The sequence below is a fragment of the Ovis aries genome, chromosome 8 (genome assembly GCF_016772045.2).
Source record: "Ovis aries strain OAR_USU_Benz2616 breed Rambouillet chromosome 8, ARS-UI_Ramb_v3.0, whole genome shotgun sequence".
Lineage (NCBI taxonomy): Eukaryota > Metazoa > Chordata > Mammalia > Artiodactyla > Bovidae > Ovis > Ovis aries.
Genome location: NC_056061.1, coordinates 30,885,092 through 30,911,383, shown reverse-complemented (window position 1 = coordinate 30,911,383; position 26,292 = coordinate 30,885,092). Strand labels below are relative to the sequence as shown.

Here is a 26,292-nt window from a genome sequence, read left to right as displayed (position 1 = left end):
CATTTTGGACTCTTGTTGACTACGAGGGCTACTCCACTTCTTTTAAGGGATTCTTGTCCACAGTAGTAGATATAATGGTCACGTGAATTAAATTTGCCCATTACTGTCCATTTTAGTTCACTGATTCCTCAAATGTCGATGTTCACTCTTGCCATCTCCTGTTTGACCATTTCCAATTTACCTTGATTCTTGATCCTAACATTCCAAGTTCCTATACAATATTGTTCTTTATAGCATCGAACTTTACTCTCACTACCAGACACATCCACAACTGGGCGTTGTTTCTGCTTTGGCTCAGCCTCTTCATTTTTTCTGGAGCTATTTCTCCACTCTTCTCCAGTAGTATATTGGGCACCAAAAGACTTTGATGCTGGGAGGGATTGGGGGCAGGAGGAGAAGGGGACGACAGAGGATGAGACGGCTGGATGGTTTCACTGACTCGATGGACGTGAATCTGAGTGAACTCCGGGAGTTGGTGATGGACAGGGAGGCCTGGCGTGCTGCGATTCATGGGGTCACAAAGAGTCGGACATGACTGAGCAACTGTACTGAATTGAACTGAACCAACCTGGGGACTTTATCTTTCAGTGTCATATCTTTTTGCCTTTTTGTACTGTTCATGAGGTTGTCAAGGCAAGAATGCTGAAGTGGTTTCCCATTGCCTTTTCCAGTGGACTACATTTAGTCAGAACTCTCCACCACAACCCCTTCGTCTTGGGTGGCCCTACATGGCATGGCTCATAGTTTCATTGGATTAGACAAGGTTGTGGTCCATGTGATCAGTTTGGTTAGTTTTCTGTGATTATGGTTTTAAACTAACCAAATAAAACCATAATTCAGGTAATTGTTTCTTCTGTGAAATTTGATGGTAAGCTACCTAAGGACAGGAACTGTCTGAGTCTGACATGTAAGGCAGCGATGAACTCCTAAATCTTGCCCTAGAATAAAAAATTTTAAAGATAATTGATTATTTAAAGAAAAATAATAGAAATGGACTGAGAGGTTTATGACATATTTTAAAGTAAAATATGTGACAATAGCATAAATGAAGAGAGATGGGAAATGGAAGGAGAGAGAGGATGGTACAATAAACAAACATATACTCTTCACTCTGATTCATCAAACTGTAAAAATTTGCCACTTTTATATCTGCTTACCTATCATCTTTATTCAACATTATTTTTGTTGAATTATTTGAAAGTATTGTGCTGTCAAGGCACTTACCTATAAATATTTCAACATGTCTCCTAAGCAAAAGAATAATCTCCAACATAACCACGGTATAATTACAACACTCAAAAAACTCAGCATTGATATGATATCATTATCTAACATAAATCAATATTCAAATATCCCCAATTGTCCATAGATCACGTTTTTAAAAAAAATTTATTATTTTTAATTGAAGGATAATTATTTTACAATATTGTGCTGGCTTCTGCCATACATTAACATGAATCAGCCACAGGTATACATATGTCTCCTCCCTTCTGAACTCCGCTCCCATATCCCTCCCCATCCCACCCCTCTAGTTTGTCACAGAACTCGAGTTTGAGTTCCCTGAGTCATACAGCAAATTCCCACTGGCTGTCTGTTTTACATATGGTAGCATATATGTTTCCATGATGCTCTCTCCGTTCATCCCACCCTCTCCTTCCCCCATCCCCCGTGTCCATAAGTCTGTCCTCTATGTGTACATAGACCACATGTTTTAAATCCAAAATTGAGAATCCCTTCTAGAAAGAATTTCTCTACCACTAGAATTCTATCTTTCACCTTCTTATCTGCCATATTCCTGCACCACACACACACAGAAAACAAACTCTTGGTTTGTTATCTCTGCTGAATTTCAGGTCAGCTGTCTTTTCTGTGATATTTCCAAGCCAGCTGAACATTTGTATCTATTTTTGAGACTTTTAATATGTATTAGGGTAATTCTTGGGTGAAAGTCCACTTCTCCCAGGAGACTGATTCATAAGGATAATAATTATCTCCCCTAGTTCCAAATATATTTCCAAGTGCAAACGTTTGGCCCATAATCGACATTCAAAAGACAATTTTGGAATGAATGAACATAGATTAAGTGTTTAAGATGGAAGAACATATGTATTGTGTTTATATCTCTCTGCATCCCATAAAGTCTGCCCTCAATGGGAGTTTAATAGATATTTGTAAAGTGAAAATATTCAGCACTGTAGCTGGAAGTATTCTTTGTCTGTTCCTTTGCTGTTGTTTAGTTGCTAAGTCATGTCCACCTCTCTTGCAACCCCATGGACAAAGGAGCCTTTTCCAGGGGATCTTCCTGACCCAGGGAGTGAATCCGAGTCTCCTGCTTGGGAGGCAGATTCTTTACCACTGAACCACCTGGGCAGCAACTGTTCTTTGGTACTTTCCTTTGATATTTAATAACTTTTACAGAGCAGAAGAGGTATACAAGGAATGCTAAATTTGATCTTCAATTCAGTATACCAAGATGTAGGATTTTAGTAACTATGGGGAGAATCATTGCTGTGACAATAGAAGAATAAATGTTTCATAATTCTGATATAGCCCCATAAAACTATAATTTATTATGTACTTACTAAGTGTCAAACACTGTGCTAATTACTTTATATGCTTTTAAAATTATTATTATTATATTTTAAAAGTAAGGCTTACTGAGGTACACTTGACATTCAGAAATTCATACCTTTTGGTGTACAGTTCCATGAGTTTTGACAAATGCCATTGTCATGTCACTAATTACCATTACAATCATGGTACAGAATAGGAATATCTCCATCACCCCCAAAATCCTCTTATGTCCCCTATTACACACATTATTTAATCCTCCTAATTACTTTAGTGGAAAAGGCAGAGGAACCATAGATCAAATTGCCAACATCCGCTGGATCATCGAAAAAGCAAGAGAGTTCCAGAAAAACATCTATTTCTGCTTTATTGACTATGCCAAAGCCTTTGACTGTGTGGATCACAATAAACTGGAAAATTCTGAGAGAGATGGGAATGCCAGACCACCTGACCTGCCTCTTGAGAAACCTATATGCAGGTCAGGAAGCAACAATTAGAACTGGACATGGAACAACAGACTGGTTCCAAATAGGAAAAGGAGTACATCAAGGCTGTATATTGTCACCCTGCCTATCTAACTTATATGCAGAGTACATCAAGAGAAATGCTGGGCTGGAAGAAGCACAAGCTGGAATCAAGATGTCGAGAGAAATATCAATAACCTCAGATATGCAGATGACACCACCCTTATGGCAGAAAGTGAAGAGGAACTAAAAAGCCTCTTGATGAAAGTGAAAGAGGAGAGTGAAAAAGTTGACTTAGAGCTCAGCATTCAGAAAACGAAGATCATGGCATCTGGTCCCATCACTTCATGGGAAATAGACGGGGAAACAGTGGAAACAGTGTCAGACTTTGTTTTTTGCGGCTCAAAAATCACTGCAGATGGTGATTGTAGCCATGAAATTAAAAGATGCTTTCTCCTTGGAGGGAAAGTTATGACCAACCTAGATAGCATATTCGGAAGCAGAGACATTACTTTGCCAACAAAGGTCCATCTAGTCAAGGCTATGGTTTTTCCAGTGGTCATGTATGGATGTGAGAGTTGGACTATGAAGAAAGCTGAGCGCCAAAGAATTGATGTTTTGGAAGGAATGATGCTAAAGCTGAAACTCTAATACTTTGGCCAGGAGGAGAAGGGACGACAGAGGATGAGATGGCTGGATGGCATCACGGACTCGATGGACGACTGAACTAAACTGAGCTGAACTGACTCCACCCCCCGACACCTTTTTTTTAGAAAAGAAAAACTGAGGCTAAGAATCAGTTCAGTTCAGTTTAGTTCAGTCGCTCAGTCGTGTCCGACTCTTTGCGACCCCATGAATCGCAGCACGCCAGGCCTCCCTGTCCATCACCATCTCCCGGAGTTCACTCAGACTCGCGTCCACCAAGTCAGTGATGCCATCCAGCCATCTCATCCTCCGTCGTCCCCTTCTCCTCCTGCCCCCAATCCCTCCCCAGCATCAGAGTCTTTTCCAATGAGTCAACTCTTCTCATGAGGTGGCCAAAGTACTGGAGTTTCAGTTTTAGCATCATTCCTTCCAAAGAACACCCAGGGTTGATCTCCTTCAGAATGGACTGGTTGGATCTCCTTGCAGTCCAAGGGACTCTCAAGAGTCTTCTCCAACACCACAGTTCAAAAGCATCAATTCTTTGGCGCTCAGCCTTCTTCACAGTCCAACTCTCGCATCCATACATGACTACTGGAAAAACCATAGCCTTGACCTGACGGACCTTAGTTGGCAAAGTAATGTCTCTGCTTTTGAGTAATTTATTCAGAGTTGCATAATTAGTAGTAAGTGGCAGAGCCTGGACTCCAACCAAGGTCTGTCTGACTCTAAATCTCACAATTTAAATACACCACCCTGCCATTACTACTTTGTTGTATTCAGTTTGTTCAACAATGTATTTCCCATTTTGTTACACAATGGCCATAGAGCTGTAACAAGAGGAAAATAAACTGGCCCTCTCAAAAATACTAAGAATAGGCTAAATGAATTACAAGATAAATGTTTTGTCAAATTAGAGGCGTACACTTTATTGCCTGAGATTAAAAGTGAGTAAATGTTTGGTTCATTGATATGGAACTAGATATTTCAGTAGTTGTGAGTTTTAACTTTACTTCATAACTAAGGACTCCTTTAGCCACTTGAATCTAGAAATATCCTAGGATAAACTTTGGGAGTTCATTGCTGCCTGACACATCAGACCCAGATGGTTCCTATCATCAGGTAGCTTGCCATTGAATTTCACAGATAAAATAATTACCTGCATTATAGTTTTATTTAGAGTTCTGACATGATGCATCTTTAGCCTGTCAGCTGCAAAGTGTTTTACTGTATTAGATAAATTAAAAATTTACTTTAAAATAATTTTAATAGAAGGAACAGGAAATCCTTAAAGTGGCCTTAATATAATAAACATTTTGTGTTTCTACTATATTAAAAAGAATTGAAATTAGTGTTCAATTTAACTACTAAATTTGGGGACGGGTTTTTACGCAACAAGAGTCAACAGAAAACTGATACAGATACGAGAGTTCTGAAGTTTGGTCTGTTCAAGTATGAAGATCAAGTCATATTTTTGAAATCTCCAAACTACAAAATTAGCTGCATTTTTTAAAGCCAGTTTTTTAAAATTCAGAATATATTGCCTCATAGAAATAGATGCATTTTCTTATTAAGTAGTTTGGACATATGGAATCTTTATGTGGTCCTTCAGGATTTTTCCATTGTCTACATTCATTGTGTGTCTCTGAGGTTAAGAAACAAAAGGTGTTCACAGCTGAGTTGGCTGTTTATTGACCTTGTGCTAGGTCACTGATTTTTTTTTTAACAAATATTTTCAGACAATAACTTAGTGGCTTAAAACTATACTGTTTATTTGGCTCTTGAATCTGCTGGGCAATTGTGGTCTGGGATGGCCTTAGCTGATCTCCAGTGGGCTCTTTCGTGTGTCAGGGATCAGGCGGTGGCTGGTCCCAGACAATCTCACTCATTTTTCTGATGGTTGGGGGTGATGGATTTGACTTAGCCATACATCTCTCATCATCCTGCAGGCTAGTTTAGGTACATTCATAAGCAGCAAGATTCCAAGAGGAGCAAGGAACTAAGCCTTGAAGTGCATGCATGCATGCTAAGTTGCTTCAGTCATGTCCAACTCTTTTCGACCCTATGGACCGTAGCCATCCAAGCTCCTTTGTCCATAGGATTCTCCAGGCAATAACGCCAGAGTAGGTTACGAGTGTTACTGGAGTGCTCTGCTCCAGGGGATCTTTGGGACCCAGGAAAGTGCAAGCTCATGTCAAATATTGCTTGCATCACATGTGCTAATGTTTCATTTGCCAAAATAAGTTGATGACTAACCTAGATTGAAGGAGTGAGTAAATGGATTCTACTACTTTATAGGAAGAGAGGAGAATTATGGGCATTTTTTTTTTTTTACAATTAACTACAATGTCAACTTATATTGAGATAGAAAATATCACAGAAGCCTAAAGAAAGAAAAAAAAATCAGTGTAAGTTAGAGGGAGTTGGCCTTTTGGCCTCATTCTCTATTGGAAAATGAGGGCAGATGTTAAATGGACCTGAGACTGCTGGATAGACGAGGAGTACAAAGGGCATTATAATATATATAGAGGACCCAGCCTCTATCCATCTATTAAATCTTGAAGATAGACACCACATGAGCTTGCCAGAGGAACAGATACACTCTGCCCTTAGACAACCTCCTACCTCTTTTTTCTGTTTGTTTACTTTTAATTGAAGGATGTTGTGTTGGTTTCTGCCATACAACAGCATGAATCAGCCATAAGTATACACATGTCCCCCCCCTCTTGAACTTCCCCTCCCAGACCCCACCCCATCCCACCCCTCTAGGGTATCACAGAGCACTGAGCTGAGCTCCCTGTATTAGACAGCAACTTCCCACTGGCTATCTAGTTTACATATGGTAATATATATGTTTCAATGCTACTCTCTCAATTCATCCCCTCCTCCTTCTCCCACTGTGTCCATGAGCCTGTTCTCTATGTCTGCATCTCTGTTCCTGCCCCTCCTATCTCTTTAACTGCTCTATCTGGCCTCTGTTGTATGTGGGCTTCCCCTTACCTGAAAAGCACATGAATGTCGGTGTTACTCAGGGGTTTGTCCTTGATCCTCATTTATCCTTATTTTACACAGTTGCCCAAGGCAGTTTCATCTGATTTCATGATATCAGCTCTCACCTATTCAAGCTCCCACCTGTTCACTAATGATGTCCAAATCTTCGTATGTAGCCCTGACCTGTGGCCTCCAGAACCATATTTTTCAATGAAGTCTTAGACATCTGTGTCTCTACAGCCTCAAATCACTTCAGACTCAATATGTTCAAAACCAAACTTATTTTCATGCCCTGATCTTTTTCCTGCTTTCCTGTTTTTAGTTAATGGTTTCACCTTCATCCATTTACCTAAGCTGGAAATCTAACCTCATTATCATCCTCGATTACCTCTTTTTTATTCACTACCATTCCTGGTGATTCCATCTCCTACATGATTTTGTATTCAACCCCTCCTGTCTGTGTCCACCCCATTGCCTTCGTGGGAGCTCCCATCACCTCTCCCCGACCTCTTGCTGTGTCCTCTTAACTGGTCTTCCTTAAATAGTTGCCCCTTTCTAGCTTCTCCCTACTCTATTCCATTCAGGGAACACTTCATGAGGCCCCAAGTTTGCTCATGTCACTCCTCTACTTAAAAATGTTAGCTGAGTCCCTATCACCTACAAAGCCAAGTCCCCATTCCTTAAAAGCATGGCTTACCAAGCACTTAGTAATCTGGCCCCACCTGATCTTAATAACATCATCGCCTGCCATCCTGCCCCACCCCGTCCCCTTTTATCCAACCGCACTGAACTTCTCACTATTTCCCACCAACACATGCCCTTTCACAACACTGGGCCTTGGCCCATGTTGTTTACTCTTTCTGGATTGCCAGCCTTCTTTTCTCCTTCTGATAAATTCTTATTCATCAGCACAGCTCATCAACCTGTCACCTCCCTGCTGATGACTTCCCTGAGCCATCTAGAATTAGTCACTTTTTTGTGTGTTCCCATAGCCTTTTGCCCTTTCCTTTGGCAGTGACCATCTTTCATGCTTTTGGCTGCCTAGATTCTTCTGAATACCTGTGTTATCTTTGGCAATTTTTTAGCCACATGAATTTCATGTCTCTGAAGTTGTTGTTGTTCAGTCACACAGTTATGTCTGACTCTTTGTGACCCCATGGACTGCAGCTAGGCTTCCCTGTCCTTCACTATCTCCCAGAGTTTGCTCAAACTCATGTCAATTGAGTTGATGATGCCATCCAACCATCTCATCCTCTGTTACCCCATTCTCCTCCTGCCCTCAATCTTTCCCAGCCAGAAAACTCAAATTTCCCTTGCAGCTAGGCATGCATTAAATGATCTGAGCTCTCTGATCAGATGTACCTGCATGGGACTTTTTTTTTTTTTTTAAAGAAGTTAGCATTAGTGTGTAAGAGGGTGAATCGAGGGCTGGTCTTCAGTCAAGAGTGACCAGAACAGGCCTTTGATTCTTGGCATGGCAGTAACAGAACTGCCCGTATGTAGCCCCTACTGCTGAGAGGTGATAAGAGTCGTGTTTGTGAGACCAGCTATCAGGGGTGGCTGAGCATGTTTGGACTTCAGAGTCTGGCTCACTGGCTTGTGGGATATTCTATGAGCTGTTGAACATGGCATGATAAGTTAATTTATTGCTTAAACAAGCCTAAGTGGATCTGTTTTTGCAATGACTAGAAAACAGTGAAACACTTTGGTTAGAACACATGAAGTTTTATTGTACAAGTTGTATTTTATCAAGTTGTATTTAAGTATCTATTTCTAGACTTCCATGTGTGGTTCTAATTTCTTACATCATTCATATAATAAATATATATTGAGTTCCAACTCTGCACCATGCACTGTGCTAGTCATTGGGGATATCATAGTAAATAAGACCCACATGACCTTTGCTCTTGCAAAGTATACAGTCTACAAGATCTGTGCCTGAAACATTCTAGGTGTCTAATTAGGTTGATATACCAATTCATGTCGTTAATTGTTTCCATGAATAGATATTTATATTTTGAAAATGTAAAAGTAAATGAGCAATGTTCTTAAGTTGCTCTAGGACTAATAGGAGACACATATGTAAACAAATAATGCCCATGTACTATGAACAGAAGCTTCCCTAGTGGCTCAGATAGTAAAGAATCTGCCTGCAAGGTGGGAGACATGGGTTCGATACCTAGGTCAGGAAGATCCCCTGGAGAAGGGAATGGCTGCCCACGCCAGTATTCTTGTCTGGAAAGTCCAATGGACACAGGAGCCTGGTGGGCCCCAATTCATGGGGTTGCAAAGAGTTGGACACGACTGAGCAACTAACACACACACACTCTATGAACAGAACTGAAATATGTTCCAGATTCCCTGGTGGTACAAAGAACAGGTAGCATGAAGAATTCTGCTTGGAAGAGTCACAAATGAAAGAATGAATAACTGAGCTTGTAAATATGTGAGAGAATGTGCATGAGGTGTCCTCTTTTTTCCTCTTTCCTTTTTCCCTTTTGGCTCTCTGTGCCCTCTTTCCCTCTTCCCTTTTCCTTGCTGATCCCTTTGCCTTTTAAGATTCAACTCAAGGGCTACTTTTATAATAAACCTTTACTGACTGCTCTTTTTCCTCCCTCCCAAACTTGCAAGCTGGGTTAGTAATGTTTCCGAACTCCTTTAATGCCTGGCATATACCTCTGCTAATTCTCTTACCCTTTGATGTATACCATCTATGTGTCTGCCAGTCACCCTTCCTCTCCCTGCATGCAAGTCAAGGCCCAGCACATAATTAGTACTCAGTGAATTCAGTAAATGTTTCTTGAGGAAATATAAATTAAAACTGCAATGAGATAACACTACCCCTCCATCCAAATGGCTACAATGAAAAAAACTTGATAATATCAAGTGTTGATGAAAATATAGAAAAACTGGAAGCTTTAAACATTGCTGAAAGGAGAATAAATTGATACAACCATTTTGGAAAATATTTTAGCAAATCAGTTGCAGTTGAACAGCTATCCACTGTATAACCCAGTGGGTGAACTCTTGGGTACACACCCTAAAGAAATGAATGGTTATATAGAAATAGGTTCATACCAGGTTTATTCATAATAGCCCCAAACTGGAAACACCTAAATGTCCATCCACAGTAGAATAGACAAATGAATTGTGGTATATTTATATCATAAGTGTAAACAGTTTATACCCCAACTACATAAATAAGTAAAAATTTTAGTTACATACTTAATGGTTTGTGCTTTTTTTTTTTTAACTATATGTAGAATTTTTGTTGTTGTTTTTTAGTTGCTAAGTTGTGTCCGACTTTTTGTGACCCGGTGGACTATAGACTGCCAGGCTCCTCTGTCATGGCATTTCCCAAGCAAGAATACTGGAATGGTTTGCCACTTCCTTCTCCAGGGGATCTTACCAGCCCAGAAATCAAACCTGTGTCTTCTACATTGCAGGCAGATTCTTTACCTCTGAGCCACCACGGAAGCCTTATATGTAGGATTACGTCAATAAAAATGTAAACTTAAAATTAATTCAATAAAAATTAATGTTTCTTGAATGATTGAGTAAATGAATGAATGAATTAGCTGGATCTTCAACTTGTGGCTCAGTTGGTAAAGAATCCACCTGCAACGGGGTTCGATCCCTGGGTTGGGAAGATCCCCTGGAGAAGGGAAAGTCTACCCACTCCAGTATTCTGGCCTGGAGAATCCCATGGACTGTATAGTCCATGGGATCGCAAAGAGTCGGACACGATTCAGCGACTTTCACCGACTCAAAGAGAAAAGAAAGAAGAAAGTATTACTGTGTAAGAGGAACTTATACTGCACTGAGTTTTAAAGTAGTATTTGGTTCTTGAAATCTTTATAGTCTAACAATGCCTCAAATGAAATGTTCATGGATTTTTTTGCTTAAATATTAGTTCCCTTTGCTATTTAACCACAGTTGTGAGGTTAAAAAAAGGAAGTCATTAACAGTAAAACAGATGTCGGAGAGGCCTGTGGGACTGGGGTTTAGTCCACAAGGAGGGATCTTTGAAGCCCTAGGGAACTGGGGAATATGGCTCATTCCCTTCTGTTTTCTATCCTTTTGTGTTTTATGAAGTGCAAGTACAGATTAATTATGCAGACATTTGAACGGAGAGGACAGCAGTTGACACTTGTGATTACAAACAAGAACAGAAGTCACCCAGCACATGACATTGCCCAAGATACCTGAAGGTCAGAGTAGAACAGTCCTAATTGCCTGGCAGCCTGGCCATGGGATGCGCCTCTCCCATCCTTCTTCAGGCGGGGTTCGTGGCTAAGCCATTCTTCGCGCTAGCCTTGGACAGGCCAAGAGTGACCGACAACTCCGCAGACGACCTATGGCACATGCACCGGAGGGGATGTCAAAACCCGACCCAGCTCTGGCTCCCACCACAGAACAGAGGATGCCGAGACAAGAGACGCGGGCAGTTCCCAAGATTTCCAGTAGGTGTCGCTACCCCGCGGCCGCCGCACTCCCCGAGGTCCGGGACGAGGGGGCGTGTCCTCCATACCTGCGGCCCCGGGCTCCCGCCTCACCTGGGCTCCCGCCGCGGGCCTGCTGCGCCGTGGGGGCGGCGCTCTGCCGCAGACCCGCGACGAGGGGGCGGGGTCTCCCGGCGCGCGGGGAGAGGCGGGCCAGCGGGCGCCCAGGTGAGTTCTTTTATTCATACAAGGACCGGGCGACCGAGAGGGCAGCGTCCGAGCAGCCAGAGGAGGCAGACGAGAAGATGCCACTGTCGCTGCCACCTCAGGGTGACCACGGCGAGTCCAGTCCGTCCAGGCCCCCCAAAAAGCACACCTCTTTCCATATCTGGCGCTCCAAGAAGAAGCAGCAGCCTCCGCGGTCTGACTGTGGGGTGTTCATTCCACACCCGCCCCTGGCGCCCCTCAGAGAGGACAGGTAAGCCCCTCGGCGAGCGCGCCTATCCCCGACTCACTTCCCCCGACCTTCTCCACTCCGGCCACCCTGACCCTCGAGTCTGCCCTCGGCCTCGATCGACCCCTCTCCGAGGAGGGGAAAGGCCCAAGGTCGGTTTCGCGCGGCAGGAACGTAACGGGGTCCAAGGAGGGGACTGTGGTGGTCGCTGTGAATGAAGGGGTTCCTCGCTGCTTCTGGCTCAGACCAAGCACCAGTGAGAGGAACTTGCGCCCGCCCATGTAGACTTTACTTTGACTACAAAGTAAGTGCAGCAAAGACAACACCAGAAGTTATCAACCTGCTGACAAGAGCAGGTGGGTTGCGAAGGGTTGTTACCATAACGAGGTCGGAACTCCACCTGGGGATTCCTGCAGACTTCTGACCGCGGTGCCCTAGTTGTGAAGATATCCACTCGTGGTATTATAGCTCCACTGTCCTCACAGGATCCGAGCAGAGGAGGAAGTGGCAGGGATGGTTATCCCAATTTAATGGGTGGAGAACTTGAGACCAAAGGGTGCATGACTTGTCCCCACTGGAATCAGTGGTAGAAAAAGGCAGCACCTAGTTATTCCAAGTGTAACTGCCATAGTGCTTTTAAATGTTTTGCCGTGGTTTTGTGACGATTTTATCTTTCATGCGTAAGTATTCAGTTATACTATCTGAATTGGTGCGTTCGTTGAGCAATAATAAATTTGACATAATGGCATATTTAAGAGGTTCAGGTGTGTGAAAAATCTATTGGAGGACAGTTGGCAATTTCCAGTATATCCTATATAAGTGTGTGTGGTTTTTTTAAACAAAACATTTAGTTCTTTGGCTTTGCTGGGTCTTCACTGCAGCATGTAGGATCTTTTATTTAGGGCATGTGGACTCTAAATGTGGGATCTAGTTCCCTGACCAGGGATCAAATCTCAGCCCCATGTATTGGGAGCGTGGAGTCTTAGCCACTGAACCACCAGGGAATTCCCCTTCTGTATTTGCTTCTAAACACCCACCTTTATGTGTGTTTAACACACACCTTTGTGAACAGTGAGAATAATATTATACAAGATTTGCATTTTAGAAATGTTTTTCCTTTTATTTCTAAAAGAGTCTTTGCAACGTAATTTCAATCATTTCACAAATATTAACTAAGTGCTGGGGTATCAGAAACAATGAGAGTGGTCTCTGTCATCAAAGAATTCTTTGTGTCTTGAGAACACCAAAAAGTGAACAGTGGAATAAGTGCTGTAATAGATGTTAGAATAGAGGAAGGGATCTATGGAGGCTTCCTGGAGGAGGATGACTGAGGCAGTTTAGTCAGAAAAGGGAAGGAACAATGTGTTCCAGGCAGAGGTTGCATTATGAGCATCCTCAATACTTGGAAGAACATGGTACTTCCTGAGAAGTACTTCCTGAACAAGTGGTTCAGGGAAGTCTGAGTATGTGTGAGAACATAGACAGTGGAGTGCTGACACAGAATGCATTTTATTTTTTCTCATATTTATCATTCACAGTAGTAATTGCTTGTAATAGGACCTATTTTTTGCCACCTAAAGACTTAATGTGCTTAACTATGAATTTCTAACAAAATGTTACTTAATAACAATGTATCCAACATAAAAGTATTTTTCCTATTACATCAGCAAATAATTTAAACACTTCCATAGTAATGGTCTTATCTGACCTGGTCCCATCACATTTTCCCTATCAAATGACATGATACACAGCTATAAACAATTTTGTTGTTCAGTTGCTAATTTGTGTCTGACTCTTTGCAACCCCATGGAGTGCAGCACACCAGGCTTCCCTGTCCTTCACTATCTCCCTGAGTTTGCTCACACTCATGTCCATTGAGTTGGTGATGCCATCCAACCATCTCATCCTCTGTTGTTCCCCCTCTCCTCCTGCCTTCTGTTTTTTCTGGCATCTGTCCCTTTGCATCAGGTGGCCAAAGTATTGGAGCTTCAGCTTCAGCATCAGTCCTTCCAATGAATATTCAGGGTTGATTTCCTTTAGGATTGACTGGTTTGCTCTCCTTGCAGTCCAAGGGACTCTCAAGAGTCTTCTCCAACACCACAGTTCAAAAGCATGAATTCTTTGGTGCTCAGCCTTCTTTATGGTCCAACTCTCACATCCGTACATGACTACTGGAAAAACCATAGCTTTGACTATATGGATCTTTGTCGGCAAAGTGTTGTTAAATGAACAACTTATTCAAATCCAAATGCGTTTTAGACTAAAACTTAGGAGTTTTTATTTCTCTCCTTGAGCTTCTTGTATTTTAGTTCAGTCTTAAAGCACTTTATTCTTTCCTTTAGAATTATGATGAACTTTGTACTAACAAATGTCCTGAGAACTAAGCTTACTGGTCTATCTCTTGGATGTTTTTCTAGTTATATCATCTTTATACATATTTTGTTTACTCCTGAGAGGGTGTACCAGTTATTAGTAAAGACAGCAGCTAAAGCACACTTAGATTTCTGGCCCATCTTTGGTCAGTCTCACTCTCTTGAGCAATCTGCCCTGTTTGTTCATTTCTGTCCAGGATTTGGAGGTGTTTGTGGGCCTCAGCTGGAATGTGCAGCACTCACTGGGACCTTCGTTTCTATATAAGGATGGGACAGTCAGGTGGCCACACTTATCTGCTGGGTATTCACCATTAATTTTTTGCGGGCTTTTAGAGCAAATGAAAATGAATTTATGACCTGGATAAATGACCTTGGACAAGTTACTTCACCTTTCTGAGTCTCCATTTCTTCAGATGGGAAATGGAGAACATAGTAATACTAATTCTGTAGGACTGTAGTGAATATCACATGCTAGTTTGTTATTAAGTGTAAAACTCTTATCACACCTCTGGATGCAAAGTAGAATCTCAGTAAATGTAAAACCATCACCACCACCATCACCATTATCATTATTATAAATGCTAAGCTCTAATGGGAGGAATGGGAAAAAATAGGGTTGGAGGGGAAAAAATGCTTCCCCTCTTACAGTTCAATGATGGTTTAAAGTTTACTGATGTCTGTATTCTGCAAATATTTGCAACCTTTAATGCCTATGTTCTAAAACTTAGTGACCATTGCTTGCTTCCTTTACATAAAATAATTTGAACATGGCAGTCTCTTTCCCTAAAATGCACCCGCAGAGTTTTTTTTTTTTTTTTCAAGCTTGGTTTTGGTAAGCATCAGTTCAGTTAAGTTCAGTTGCTCAGTCGTGTCCGACTCTTTGCGACCCCATCAATTGCAGCACGCCAGGCCTCCCTGTCCATCACCAACTCCTGGAGTTCACTCAGACTCACATCCATCGAGTCAGTGATGCCATCCAGCCATCTCATCCTCGGTCGTCCCCTTCTCCTCCTGCCCCCAATCTCTCCCAGCATCAGAGTCTTTTCCAATGAGTCAACTCTTCGCATGAGGTGACCAAAGTATTGGAGTTTCAGCTTTAGCATCATTCTTTCCAAAGAAATCCCAGGGCTGATCTCCTTCAGAATGGACTGGTTGGATCTCCTTCTAGTCCAAGGGACTCTCAAGAGTCTTCTCCAACACCACAGTTCAAAAGCATCAATTCTTTGGCGCTCAGCTTTCTTCACAGTCCAACTCTCACATCCATACATGACCACAGGAAAAACCATAGTCTTGACTAGACGGACCTTTGTTGGCAAAGTAATATCTCTGCTTTTGAATATGCTATCTAGGTTGGTCATAACTTTTCTTCTGAGGAGTAAGCATCTTTTAATTTCATGGCTGCAATCACCATCTGCAGTAATTTTGGAGCCCAAAAAAATAAAGTCTGACACTGTTTCCCCATCTATTTCCCATGAAGTGATGGGACCGGATGCCATGATCTTCGTTTTCTGAATGTTGAGCTTTAAGCCAACTTTTTCACTCTCCACTTTCACTTTCATCAAGAGGCTTTTTAGTTCCTCTTCACTTTCTGCCATAAGGGTGGTGTTATCTGCATATCTGAGGTTATTGATATTTCTCCCGGCAATCTTAATTCCAGCTTGTGCTTCTTCCAGCCCAGCGTTTCTTATGATGTCCTCTGGATATAAGTTAAATAAGCAGGGTGACAATATACAGCCTTGACGTACTCCTTTTCCTATTTGGAACCATATGTTATTTTCCATAGAAACAGAGCCATCACCCTCCTGAGTCAGCCTCATCTGCCGTCTTGTCCATTCTCTCGCCATCTGAGGGACCACACTGGTGTGTGTGGAGAGGGCATGGTGAGTTTTGGTTAGCTTTTCCTTAGCAGCCTTCAGTGGCACCATCATTTATCAGGTTTTGAATTATACTTCATTTGTAAACATTTTATTCAGAGTGTGAATTCTCTGTGTTGTGCTTAGTTGCTCAGTCATGTCTGACCCAGACTCTTTGCAGACCCATGTAGACCCTTTGTAGCCTCCTATAGCTACTTTGTAGATAGCCAGTCTCCTCTATCCATGGGATTCTCCAGGCCAGAATACTGGAGTGGGTAGTCTTTCCTTTCTCCAGGGGATCTCCCAACCCAGGGATTGAACCCAGATCTCCCACATTGCAGGCAGATTCTTTACTGTCCAAGCCACCAGGGAAGCCCATGAATACTGGAATGAGTAGCTTATCCCTTCTCCAGGAGATCTTCCTGACACAGGAAGCAAACCAGGGGAATTCTATATCTAGGTTTAAATCCCTGTTCTACTTACTGTGACACTTAGCTGTGTCATCCTGGGAAAGTTATTATCCTTTGTGCTTCAGTCTTCTCATCCATAAAAGGGGCATAATAAGAGTTGTTATAAAATATAAGTTAGTGGCTGTCAAACACTCAAAACAGTGACTAGCACATTGTGAGCACTCAGTAAATGGGAGCTATTTCTCCTTTTTCTTATTACTATCTTGCCTATAATTTTGAGTGGTTATTTTATGATTTATTTTCTGCTATATGATGAAAATAGTGCTTCACTTTTATTTTCCTTAGTCAGTGTTGTTTTAATTAGAAATGAGTTCTGAGCTAAAGGTCAATAGAGTGAATTAAAAACGATCACTCTCCATCTGAACTCCAAACCTAGAAGCAAACATTAATGCTCTCCACAGGAAGCCAGACTCAGGTGATGGCCGTAATCCTCTGAAAATCAGCAGACTTGATTTCATGTGGAGGAAAAATGCAACCAACACCAGAGAGCAGAGCATCCTTGTTTCAGGATGCATAGGTTCAAGTTTTGAGATTGTCAAACATTGCCTAGTTTTTCTGTCTTTGCATGGACATTTTCCTACTGTAACAGGAAAACAACTCACTCCTTAGACTGTATAAATCACTAGAGGGTTGTGAGGATAAACTGTTTTATTTCACGAGAAAAAGAACCATCATTGGAAACATTCTGAAACTGTAGAGTGTTCATGACTTGATTGATTTCATTTTTCCATCTTTTGTGACTGATTTAGTGTTTAGAACTCTAAACAGGTTTAATTATTTTCTAACAAAAAGGACATAGCTAGATAAGCCTGCTGCTGCTGCTAAGTCGCTTCAGTTGTGTCCGACTCTGTGTGACCCCATAGATGGCAGCCCACCAGGCTCCCCTGTCCCTGGGATTCTCCAGGCAAGAACACTAGAGTGGGTTGCCATTTCCTTCTCCAATGCATGAAAGTGAAAAGTGAAAGTGAAGTCGCTCAGTCTTGCCCGACTCTTAGCGACCCCATGGACTGCAGCCTACCAGGCTCCTCTGCCCATGGGATTTTCCAGGCAAGAGTTCTGGAGTGGGGTGCCATCACCTTCTCCAAGATAAGCCTAGGTTTGTTTTATCTAATAGTGCATCTAAACTGGTTAATAGGTACCAGGTTACTTCCCTTATTTAGTTTATGCCAAAAGCAAGACTTTGAAATTTTCGGTTTATATTCTTTCACCATTGATAAAGCAGGTATTTAAATTTTAGCCTTGTCACTTACTACCTGTGAGCTCCTGGAGGAGTTTCTTTCCTGCTCTAGCCTCAATTTCATGAGCTGCTACCTACCTCTTGGCATTGTTTTGGAGACTTCTAAATATATATTTAAAATTACTAGCACGGTGCCTGGAAGATAACAGAGGCTTAGAAATACCTCTGAGAGCAAGTTGCAGTGACAGAGCCCTCGGCTGTGGTATAGGAAAGACTCAGCTTCAAGTTTGCCTCTGCTGTTGGGATAAGTTCTGTAAGCCTCAGTCTTTAAGCCTCAGCTTCCTCACCTGTAAAATGGAGAAAACAACATCCCGTCTGGGGCTTTCTGAGGGTTAAATACTATCTATATGAAACACCTGGGCCAGGGCCCAGTGCAAAGCAGGTGCTAGACAGATGCAAGGTAGAGCGGGAGCGATTATGGCGGTGGTGTTGTAATTGTTGTCTGCTTAGTGATGGTGGTAGCGTTCATAAAGCCACTTGACCTTGTAAGTGGAGTTAAACAACTTCAGAAGTCCAGAAGTTTATAACCAGGTATGTCAAGACCTGAAGTACCTTTGGGTGTCTGGAAATACCTTTGTAGTTGTAAAAGGGCGGCCTTTGTGCGTTCAAGACTTAACAGTCTTAATATATCTGACTTATGAAGTCAAAGGTAAAGTTTATATTTGAAGTTGGTGGTATTTCTCCTGAAGCAGTTTTGGAGTCTGAGTTTAGTATAGGATAATTCTTTGCCACCTTATTGCTTTATCTACTCTATTTCTACACTTTTAGCCTTAATCTTCTTAGTCCACATCCAAGTGACATGAACACTTTTGGAGACTGTTAGTACTTCTGTGCTTGGGTTTATTTCCTTTTCCTTTAGTTTTCACTTATAAATCTTATTTATAAAGATGAGGCAATGAATCACTGCTTTATTATTCATCCATGATTAAAGCAATGTAGCAAAGATATTGATATTGAAACTGTCTAGCTCCTAATATCCATTCAAAATGCCCATCTTACTATGAACATTAAGAACACTTACCTGTCTTAACTCTTCACTCACCTAAGTGGTCAGTTGTACTTTAGGGATGTCCTTGCAGAAAAAAATGATTTAGTTCTTTGAAAAAAATTGTCTGGTGAGATTATTTGAGTCTTGAACTGTATGCATTTCTGTTTACCTTGAAAAAATTTATCAAATAATTGTTTAATCTCCCTTTCATGTTTTACCTATTGTAAGAAGATTTAGAGAACCTGTTCATGAAAAGCAATGCAACCTGACTACTGAATCATTTTTCTAGGATTAATGCTAATTATGCTTTGGTAAAACATTCCCTTCTGTATCCTATTGAAATGATTATCAATCAGAATTTAAAGAGAAGTTTAAGTCCAACAAACACTTACTGAGGTCTTACTCTGTATCAGACATTGGGGAAAAAGAGCAATGAAATTAGAGATGATCTCTGCTCCAAAGAAACCTGTAGTCTAGTGGAGGAGGGGTGTGTGCATGAATAAAGCAGCATATCATGCATTAAGTGTAGAAACAGAAGATTTAGTCCAATGCATTGAGGTCAGGAGAAGGATTATCTTCAAGGAGCAGAAATTTTTTTCTCTCGTTAAAAAGTTTTACTCATACTGAATAATTAATGAGAATTTTTATTCTCTCATATAGAGATCATCAAAGGCTCTAAATCTTCTTAAATTTTGATTGTCTTAAACTATATCCAATACTGGGCCAAAAGGAAAATCACAGAAACTTATTTTCATAGTGACATTTAAAACAAAAGAGAATTGTGTAGTCAGGATTATGCATAAATAATTTTCTATTTAAATATTAAATATTTAAAATATCTAGAACTTGAGATTATCTCAGCTCTTCTGTCATATTTTGGCACCTAGGAATAAAGATTGGGCTTCATAAAAAATTTTAAAAAGACTGGCTTCAATTATGACATTGATTTGAAAACCTTCACTGAAATGATATGTAAACATGATATTGATACTCTAAAATTACAGACTGAAAATGAACGGTTCTTGTAACTTGGTGTCTACACAGTTCTGTCAGGATGATTCTGGAGCCTCTTTTAAGAAGAATCTAGCATTGCTTGTGTTCTATAAGCAAAGTGTTCTTCCTTAAAACAACCTATGTTTATTTTCATCCCAAATTGCCTGGCATATCCAACTGATGTCTTTTCATATATTCACTATGCAAAATGAATTCTGGACTTTTACCCAAGAGAGGGTTGAAATGTGAATTCAGTATCTTGTCCCAAAGTGAGTTTTAAAGTATATTTCAATAGCTGACACTTGTGTGGATGTTGGCAAGAAAGGCCAATTGTTTACAAGTCTCATTAGTTCATTTATTGTTTCCTTAAAGCACAGCTGCATTGGGTCAACCCAAATGCCTCATCAGAATACCTCTACAGCTTCAGCTTCATAAGATGCCTTCATTCTAGAGAATGAACACTTACTTAGTGCTGTCTTTACAGAACTGTGTGCTTTCTGGATTGGCCTATGCAATGGGAGTGAAGCAATGACAGACACCCTTCACAACAAGGGATCATTTTGACAAAGTACCAGGAGACCCTGAGACACACAAGTGGGGCAGATAATCCTAAATCCATTTGTGGTATCCCCGGTTTCTCTCATCTACAAGTTACAGACAAGACAAAGACAGGTTGAACCTGTCGCTGACACAGAAAAATGAAACACAGAATTAACAAATGCCTTTTGTTTTTTTAACCTTCCCATGTATGGAAGTGAAATGAGTAAAAATAAGTTACTGGTAAGCTTGGCAAAATATTCTGTGGTGAAGAAGTTGGCTGCTGACTGTATTTCTTAATGTTCTACCCCATTTCAAGTCACCCCCCCTGACTGAGTGTCATCTGTTAGAAGCCAGGGTTGTGGCAATCTGAAGATTGAGAGATTCAGATAAGAGATCTGGCCAGCAGTTGCATAAAGATACTATGCTTAATACATATCTTAAATTTTCCAAATCAGTTAATCAGCAATAGCATAAATTCCTGATAGGCCTTTGGATTCTCTAGTTAGATAGTTCTTTATCTTAAAATTGGGTTCAAGAAGCAAAATAATATGTGCTATGAATAAAGCAAGAAAATACAAGGAGCATTCAATTTATAATAATTTTAGATCATGTCTATGAAAACACTGTTTTCCATCAAGATTTTATTGAAAGATGCAGTTTATTTTACATACACTGTTTCAGACACTGTTCTAAACATTTTACAAATATTAACTCACCACAGTTAATTCATAACATCCTGGGGAGGCAGGTACTATTATTCCTATTTTGAGAAAGAATGAGGCACAGAGGGGTAGGGTAATTTGACCATCACAGAGCTCATAAGGGTTGGGCTGCAGTCCTCCAGCTGATGGTCATGAGTCCTGCAGTTAACCACTACAAATTAAAAGCACTGGCTAGTGCTACCTTCTTTGTATTCCCACAGTAAGTATAGTTAAGCTCTAAATTTGGCAAGCAGAAATTATAATGTACATAGGAAAACAAATTAACTTTTGATACTAAACAATTTCTATATTAAGTAGTGAAGAGAAAATATATATAAATACATTAAAATATAAGTGCACTAAAATCTTGGAAGAAAAGCAATTTTAAAGCAGAAATTCTAAAGTGTATATTATATACAAAAGGAACATGACTAAAGATCTTGAGTCTGGAGCTTCTGCCCAAGCTTTCTCAAGAAACAGCATGACCTGGAGGGGGGCTTGGTTGGTACACCCTCTTCCCTCCCAGTACAGTCTAGGCCAGGACAGTGGTTTGCACGCACAGTCAAAGATAACTAGCCAGGTGGCCTGGAAAATTTGCAGTTGCTGCTTAGGCTAAGTGGGGTGTCAGAATTTCTCAAGGAGAACTGCTAGGGGTGACCTTAATTAGGTCTCTAGAGGTCCTGCTGCTTGAATCTTTCATTTTAGTTTCTGATTTATCACTGAGTATTCCCTGCTAACCAATACAAGTTTCACCTTATGTTGATCTTACACATCAAGGATTATAAACTATGGCTGGTATTTTATTCTACTTGAGGCTTGTAATAGTTCCGTGCAATAGCCCAGACCCCCCTCATTTATAGATGAGGAAATTGAGGTTCAAAGAATGCAATGTAAGTGGAGGAAGCAGGAATAAAATCAGGTTTTCTGGCTTCTGTTCAGCGGTCGGTCTGGGTCCTCTTGGGTTATAGACTATACTTCTCTATTCCTGGACTGTACCCACCTTTGATAGGAGTCCAGCTGATTCATTTGACTTCCTGATGACTATTCTCCTGGAAATCTTTCCCTGAATTCATAAACCAGTAACTATGAGACTGTCTGATCCCCAGATTGAGTTGTTACCATAGTCTAGTTACTGGCATATTGAATACTTACAGAGTTCCAGAATTCAGACATAATTAGTATGTCACCTACCATCTAAAAGAAAATACCCCAGAACCCCAACACACACACAATAACTTGAATCATGTTTTCAAAAAAAATGTATAAAGTTTGCATAAACCATATTTTATAATAGTAAAATATTCTTTATAGAGTCTATCCATATTGTACCCATTCAAGAATGCCCTTTTGGGGCTTGACAAATTGATGGTGCTCTGACAGGTAATATATTTTATTTGTGATCTTATTTAAATGTTTTGATAATACTGATGAATTTAAAAAATATCCTATAAAATCTCAACTTGATTATTTTTCCATCTGCTATTTGAAACAGTTAAGATATTTGAATCACACTGATGAAATTTAGGTTGAAATACAGTGTCTCCTTTATCACACCTGCCATGTGCAAACCTAGAACCAGCCCTTTTCAAGCCTGTGCAGTAGAGGCACCCCCAGGCCTTGCAGACATTCTTGGCTCTGGTCCCTTGCAGAGGGTGGCTCCCATCCCTACTGTTTTCCTTCTGAGAACTAAGTGATTGTTGTTTATCTGTAAGAAATATTACCTTGCTGTTATTATCTGCAAAGCAAGCAAATGTAGTTGCTCCAGGGTGGGGTTACAAGACTATACTCTCTTAGTATTAACTCCCCAAAACAAATTTGACTGGAATAGACTCAATTATCAATCAAGAATTCTTCCCTGGAGCCTACTTTCGATAGAAACAAGAACATTTGTATTCCCATGTGTGTCAGTAAACATGCTTAAACAAGTTAGTCTAAGCCTAGAATTTGGATTTTGTTTTTCAGGATAAAAGCAAAGTATGACTGAATATCTGGCATTGGTTCAAGTTTTGACTTTTACCAGCTGGCATGTTGTGATTGTTCTAATCTCACCCCATGAGAGGTTTCAAGTACTTTGACCTAGAAGTCATAGTAGCTGGTGCATTGTTGGTGCTTGATTGTACCCTTCCTTGTTATTTCACTTATTAAAGCTCTTTTTTATGCCCATAAGGGAACAACTGGTCCTAGATCTAGGTGATAACCATTGATGCATTGAAGCTGTGTTTGCTTCATCTTGTAGTTTCCCTGCAGAGGTACTCCTCAGGAATTTATGCATCAACTTCCTTATTCTCTACAGAACTCATGGTTGCTTTTCTGTGTGTATAATTATACTCTGGTTAGAAGTCCACAAATTTACAAAGCCAGCAGATGTTAAACAAAGGAAAGCAGCAGTGTCTATCTTCATGCCACCCAAGAACTAATCAACAAAAAGCAAAAGACAACCAATTGTGTTTGGGTATGTTTTCAGAGGAAAATGGGCTTGGTGGGGGGTATGAAGGAGGACAGTTCTCCTCAGATCAATCATTCCCAGCCTCTCCTATAAATTAAGTAAATATAAGAACTTCTGCCAAGAATACATAGGTGAAAGGGCTTGAATTATTGATTACCTGTCAGGTGGCAGTTGCTTTTATATTTGGTGTGTCTCATTTAATCTTCATAATAGCTCATCTAAGTAGGTGATTTTACCCCCATCTTTCCAATTGTGAACACACAACCTGAAAGAGGGGAAGTAGCTTGCCCAAACTGATTTATCTGGTAAATAACAATGTAGTATTTGAACCCAGGTCTTTCAAATTCTGAAGTTCATAATATTTTCACTATGCCATGAGAAGACTAAAGCTAATTGAACAAATGATTGGTTGGGGGAGAGAGAGAGAGAGAGAGAATAGGGGAGGTGGTTAGCTAAAGAACAGCAGCATCCAACAGAAATGTAGTTATGCATTTACACTCAGAACTGTCACTTTTTCAAAGACCGGAAGAGAAGAATTTCTCCTTATTAATTATCTGCACTCTACCATGTCCCATTTAGAGAAGGGGAATATCCAAGAATGAAGAATTCATGCTGGGAAGTCTATAGGGCATCATGGTTTCCCTGGGAACTTTTGAGATAATTCTGCTGAGAATCAGTGACTCAGTCCTTGAAGTGTTGACTAAACTTGTTGCACCTGATTTCCAGTCTACTCTCAAAACCACCAAGTCTTACTGCCTGTTGCTGGGATGATTCACAGAGTATGCAAAGGAGTCTGAAGTGGCAAATGTTGAGGATTTTCACTTTGCACCAAGATTAACCATAGCCCTAAAAGAGGAAAGAGGTGCTGATGACCAAAACTCCAAATTTATAGGAAACACTGTCTTGAAAATTGTAAAGCTAGAGAGTTTGATGTTAAAGGATTATGAAAACCCTTTAAATAATCTTTCTTTATGGAAGCTAGTGAGTTTGTCTTTAGTGCTCATTTCTCTGAAAACTGAATTTTGACATTTTTGTATTGGAGGTACTTTCAAAATTATATTTAAGAATGTTCACTAATTTCTATGAGTATTATTACATGCACAAAACTAACTTAGAGTGAATTTCTTTTTCCAGTTGTTGTTTAGTCACTAAGTCATGACCAACTCTTTTGCAACCCCGGACTGTAGCCCACCAGGCTCCTCTGTCCACGGGATTTCCTAGGCAAGAATACTGGAGTATGTTGCCACTGCGTGTTAGTCGGTGTTAGCCGGTTGGTTGTATCTGACTCTTTGTGACCCCATGGACTGTAGCCCATGAGGCTCCTCTCTCCATGGAATTCTCCAGGGTAGAATAATGGAGTGGGTAGCCATTCCTTTCTCCAGAGGATCTTTCCAACCCTGGAGATTGTCCCAACCCAGGGATCAAACCCAGGTCTCCTGCATTATAGGCAGATTATTTACTGCTGAGCCACCAGGGAAGCCCCCTTTTCCATCTGCTCTGGTATTTAGATTTATTGTAGTTATTTTAAAGCATAAATTACTGTAGTTATTAGTACTGCCTAATTTCCAGAGTAAAACCGGAAATTTGGTGCTTGATCTTGAACCACACTCTCAGTTCAGTTCTGCTTATTGTAAAACCTTCTCCAACTCTAAAAACAGTTATCCAGTGATAATGGTAATTGAAGCATTGAGTTTGCTTGTTTCATGTGACTCAAGTAATTAAGCAGATGTTTGTTACCTCTATCAAAGGCTGTCTTAATGTATGGTCTTCAGTGTCTGTGTCTGTCACACTCAGGAAGGCAAGTGACAGTGAAAATGCATTTGTGTAATTCATTTATTAAACAAACATATATGGACACCTGCTAGGTGTGAGGCTCTGTAGAATGGGCTGGCAAACTAGTTCAAGCTTTATTGTTGGGAAACTCAGTCTCATTCTTTTTTCTAAAGACTGTAATATTCACCATTAAAATAGTGAAAAGTTTGCCATTAAAATAAGGGAGAAGAGTAAATGTTCAAACATGTACATGACCAAGACTGAAAGAGAAAAGAATTAAGACTCTTGGAGATGGAGGAATTATGATTTTTGAGCACTCTCAACACTGATATGGCTGAAGGGATTCTAAAGACTACTTGATAATGTTCTATCTCTTCTATGGGTATATATTCGTGGACATATATACACATTTATAAATACTTTCTTCTGTGGATATATATGTGTAAGTACTTAGTGCTGGAATGTATGTGTGTATATACACACACTCAGTGTATCTGTTTACACACATAAATGTACGTATATTTACTTAGTGTGTATGCATACATGTATTGTAAGTGTGTATAGGTGTTAGTCGGTTGGTTGTATCTGACTTTATCTGACTGTGGCCCACGAGGCTCCTCTGTGCATGGAATTCTCCAGGGAAGAATAATGAAGTGGGTAGCCATTCCTTTCTCCAGAGGATCTTCCCAACCCCGGGACTGAACCCAGGCCTCCTACATTGCAGGCAGGTTCTTTACCATCTGAACTGCTGGAGATGCCCATGTATTGTGTATACACACAAATATGTGCTCATATCTATAGTCAGTGCTAGATTACTTACTTGGTAAACTGTGCATGTGCTTAGAACGTCAACAAAGCAGGGAGGGATGAGAGAGAGAAAAATCCAGAATATGCCTACAAATTTTATGTTATTACAAGATACCAAAATTTCGTTTTAGGGTTTAGAAATGTTTTCATTTTGAATGACTTGGTGAGGGAGGCATACTCTAGTGGTTAAAGTGGTCATTATACAGACCTCTCTTTATACCTTGTTTAAAGAGCTGGTAGGGGGAGGAGGAAAGTGTGATACAAACTATGGAAAGTAAGAGAAATGTGCCTAGGTCACTCTCCTGTTCTTCATATGAATTGGATTCCAGGTCCGCAAAGTATCATTTTACCTTCCTTGAAAAGGCTTGATTGGTTGATGCCCGCTTTTAAAATGTTCTGTCCAGTTCTACGGAAGCAGTGAGACTAGTGAACCTTCAAAGGGACTGTTCTTTTGTGACTGAGACACTAATTTGATTTGTTGCTGTAGACCACATCTGCCTTAGCTGTTTTGGCGGCTTTAATAACCATATGAATAACACTTTCTTTTC

At 40.5% G+C, this 26,292-nt stretch overlaps 2 protein-coding genes across 9 annotated transcripts in view; one reads left to right on the top strand and one right to left on the bottom strand.

Moving 5' to 3' along the window:
* The window catches only part of ATG5 (autophagy related 5), a 179,489-nt gene extending 167,416 nt beyond the window's left edge, over nucleotides 1-12,073 (bottom strand). For 2 of the 7 annotated variants that reach the window (XM_012182698.5, XM_060419532.1), the window contains exon 1: nucleotides 10,874-11,168. The gene's annotated coding sequence lies outside the window, so the exon portion shown is untranslated. Of the gene's footprint in view, nucleotides 1-10,873; nucleotides 11,169-11,942 lie in introns of those variants that run through there. The other 5 variants (XM_042253358.2, XM_060419537.1, XM_060419533.1 and 2 more) reach the window with 5 other exon arrangements.
* Nucleotides 11,355-26,292, top strand: part of CRYBG1 (crystallin beta-gamma domain containing 1) — a 225,633-nt gene continuing 210,695 nt past the window's right edge. Inside the window, exon 1 of one of the 2 annotated variants that reach the window (XM_060419523.1) lies at nucleotides 11,355-11,588. In XM_060419523.1, coding sequence (XP_060275506.1) covers nucleotides 11,416-11,588 — 173 coding nt within the window. In that variant the 5' untranslated portion in view covers nucleotides 11,355-11,415. The remainder of the gene's footprint in view (nucleotides 11,589-26,292) is intronic. The other variant, XM_027972398.3, reaches the window with a different exon arrangement.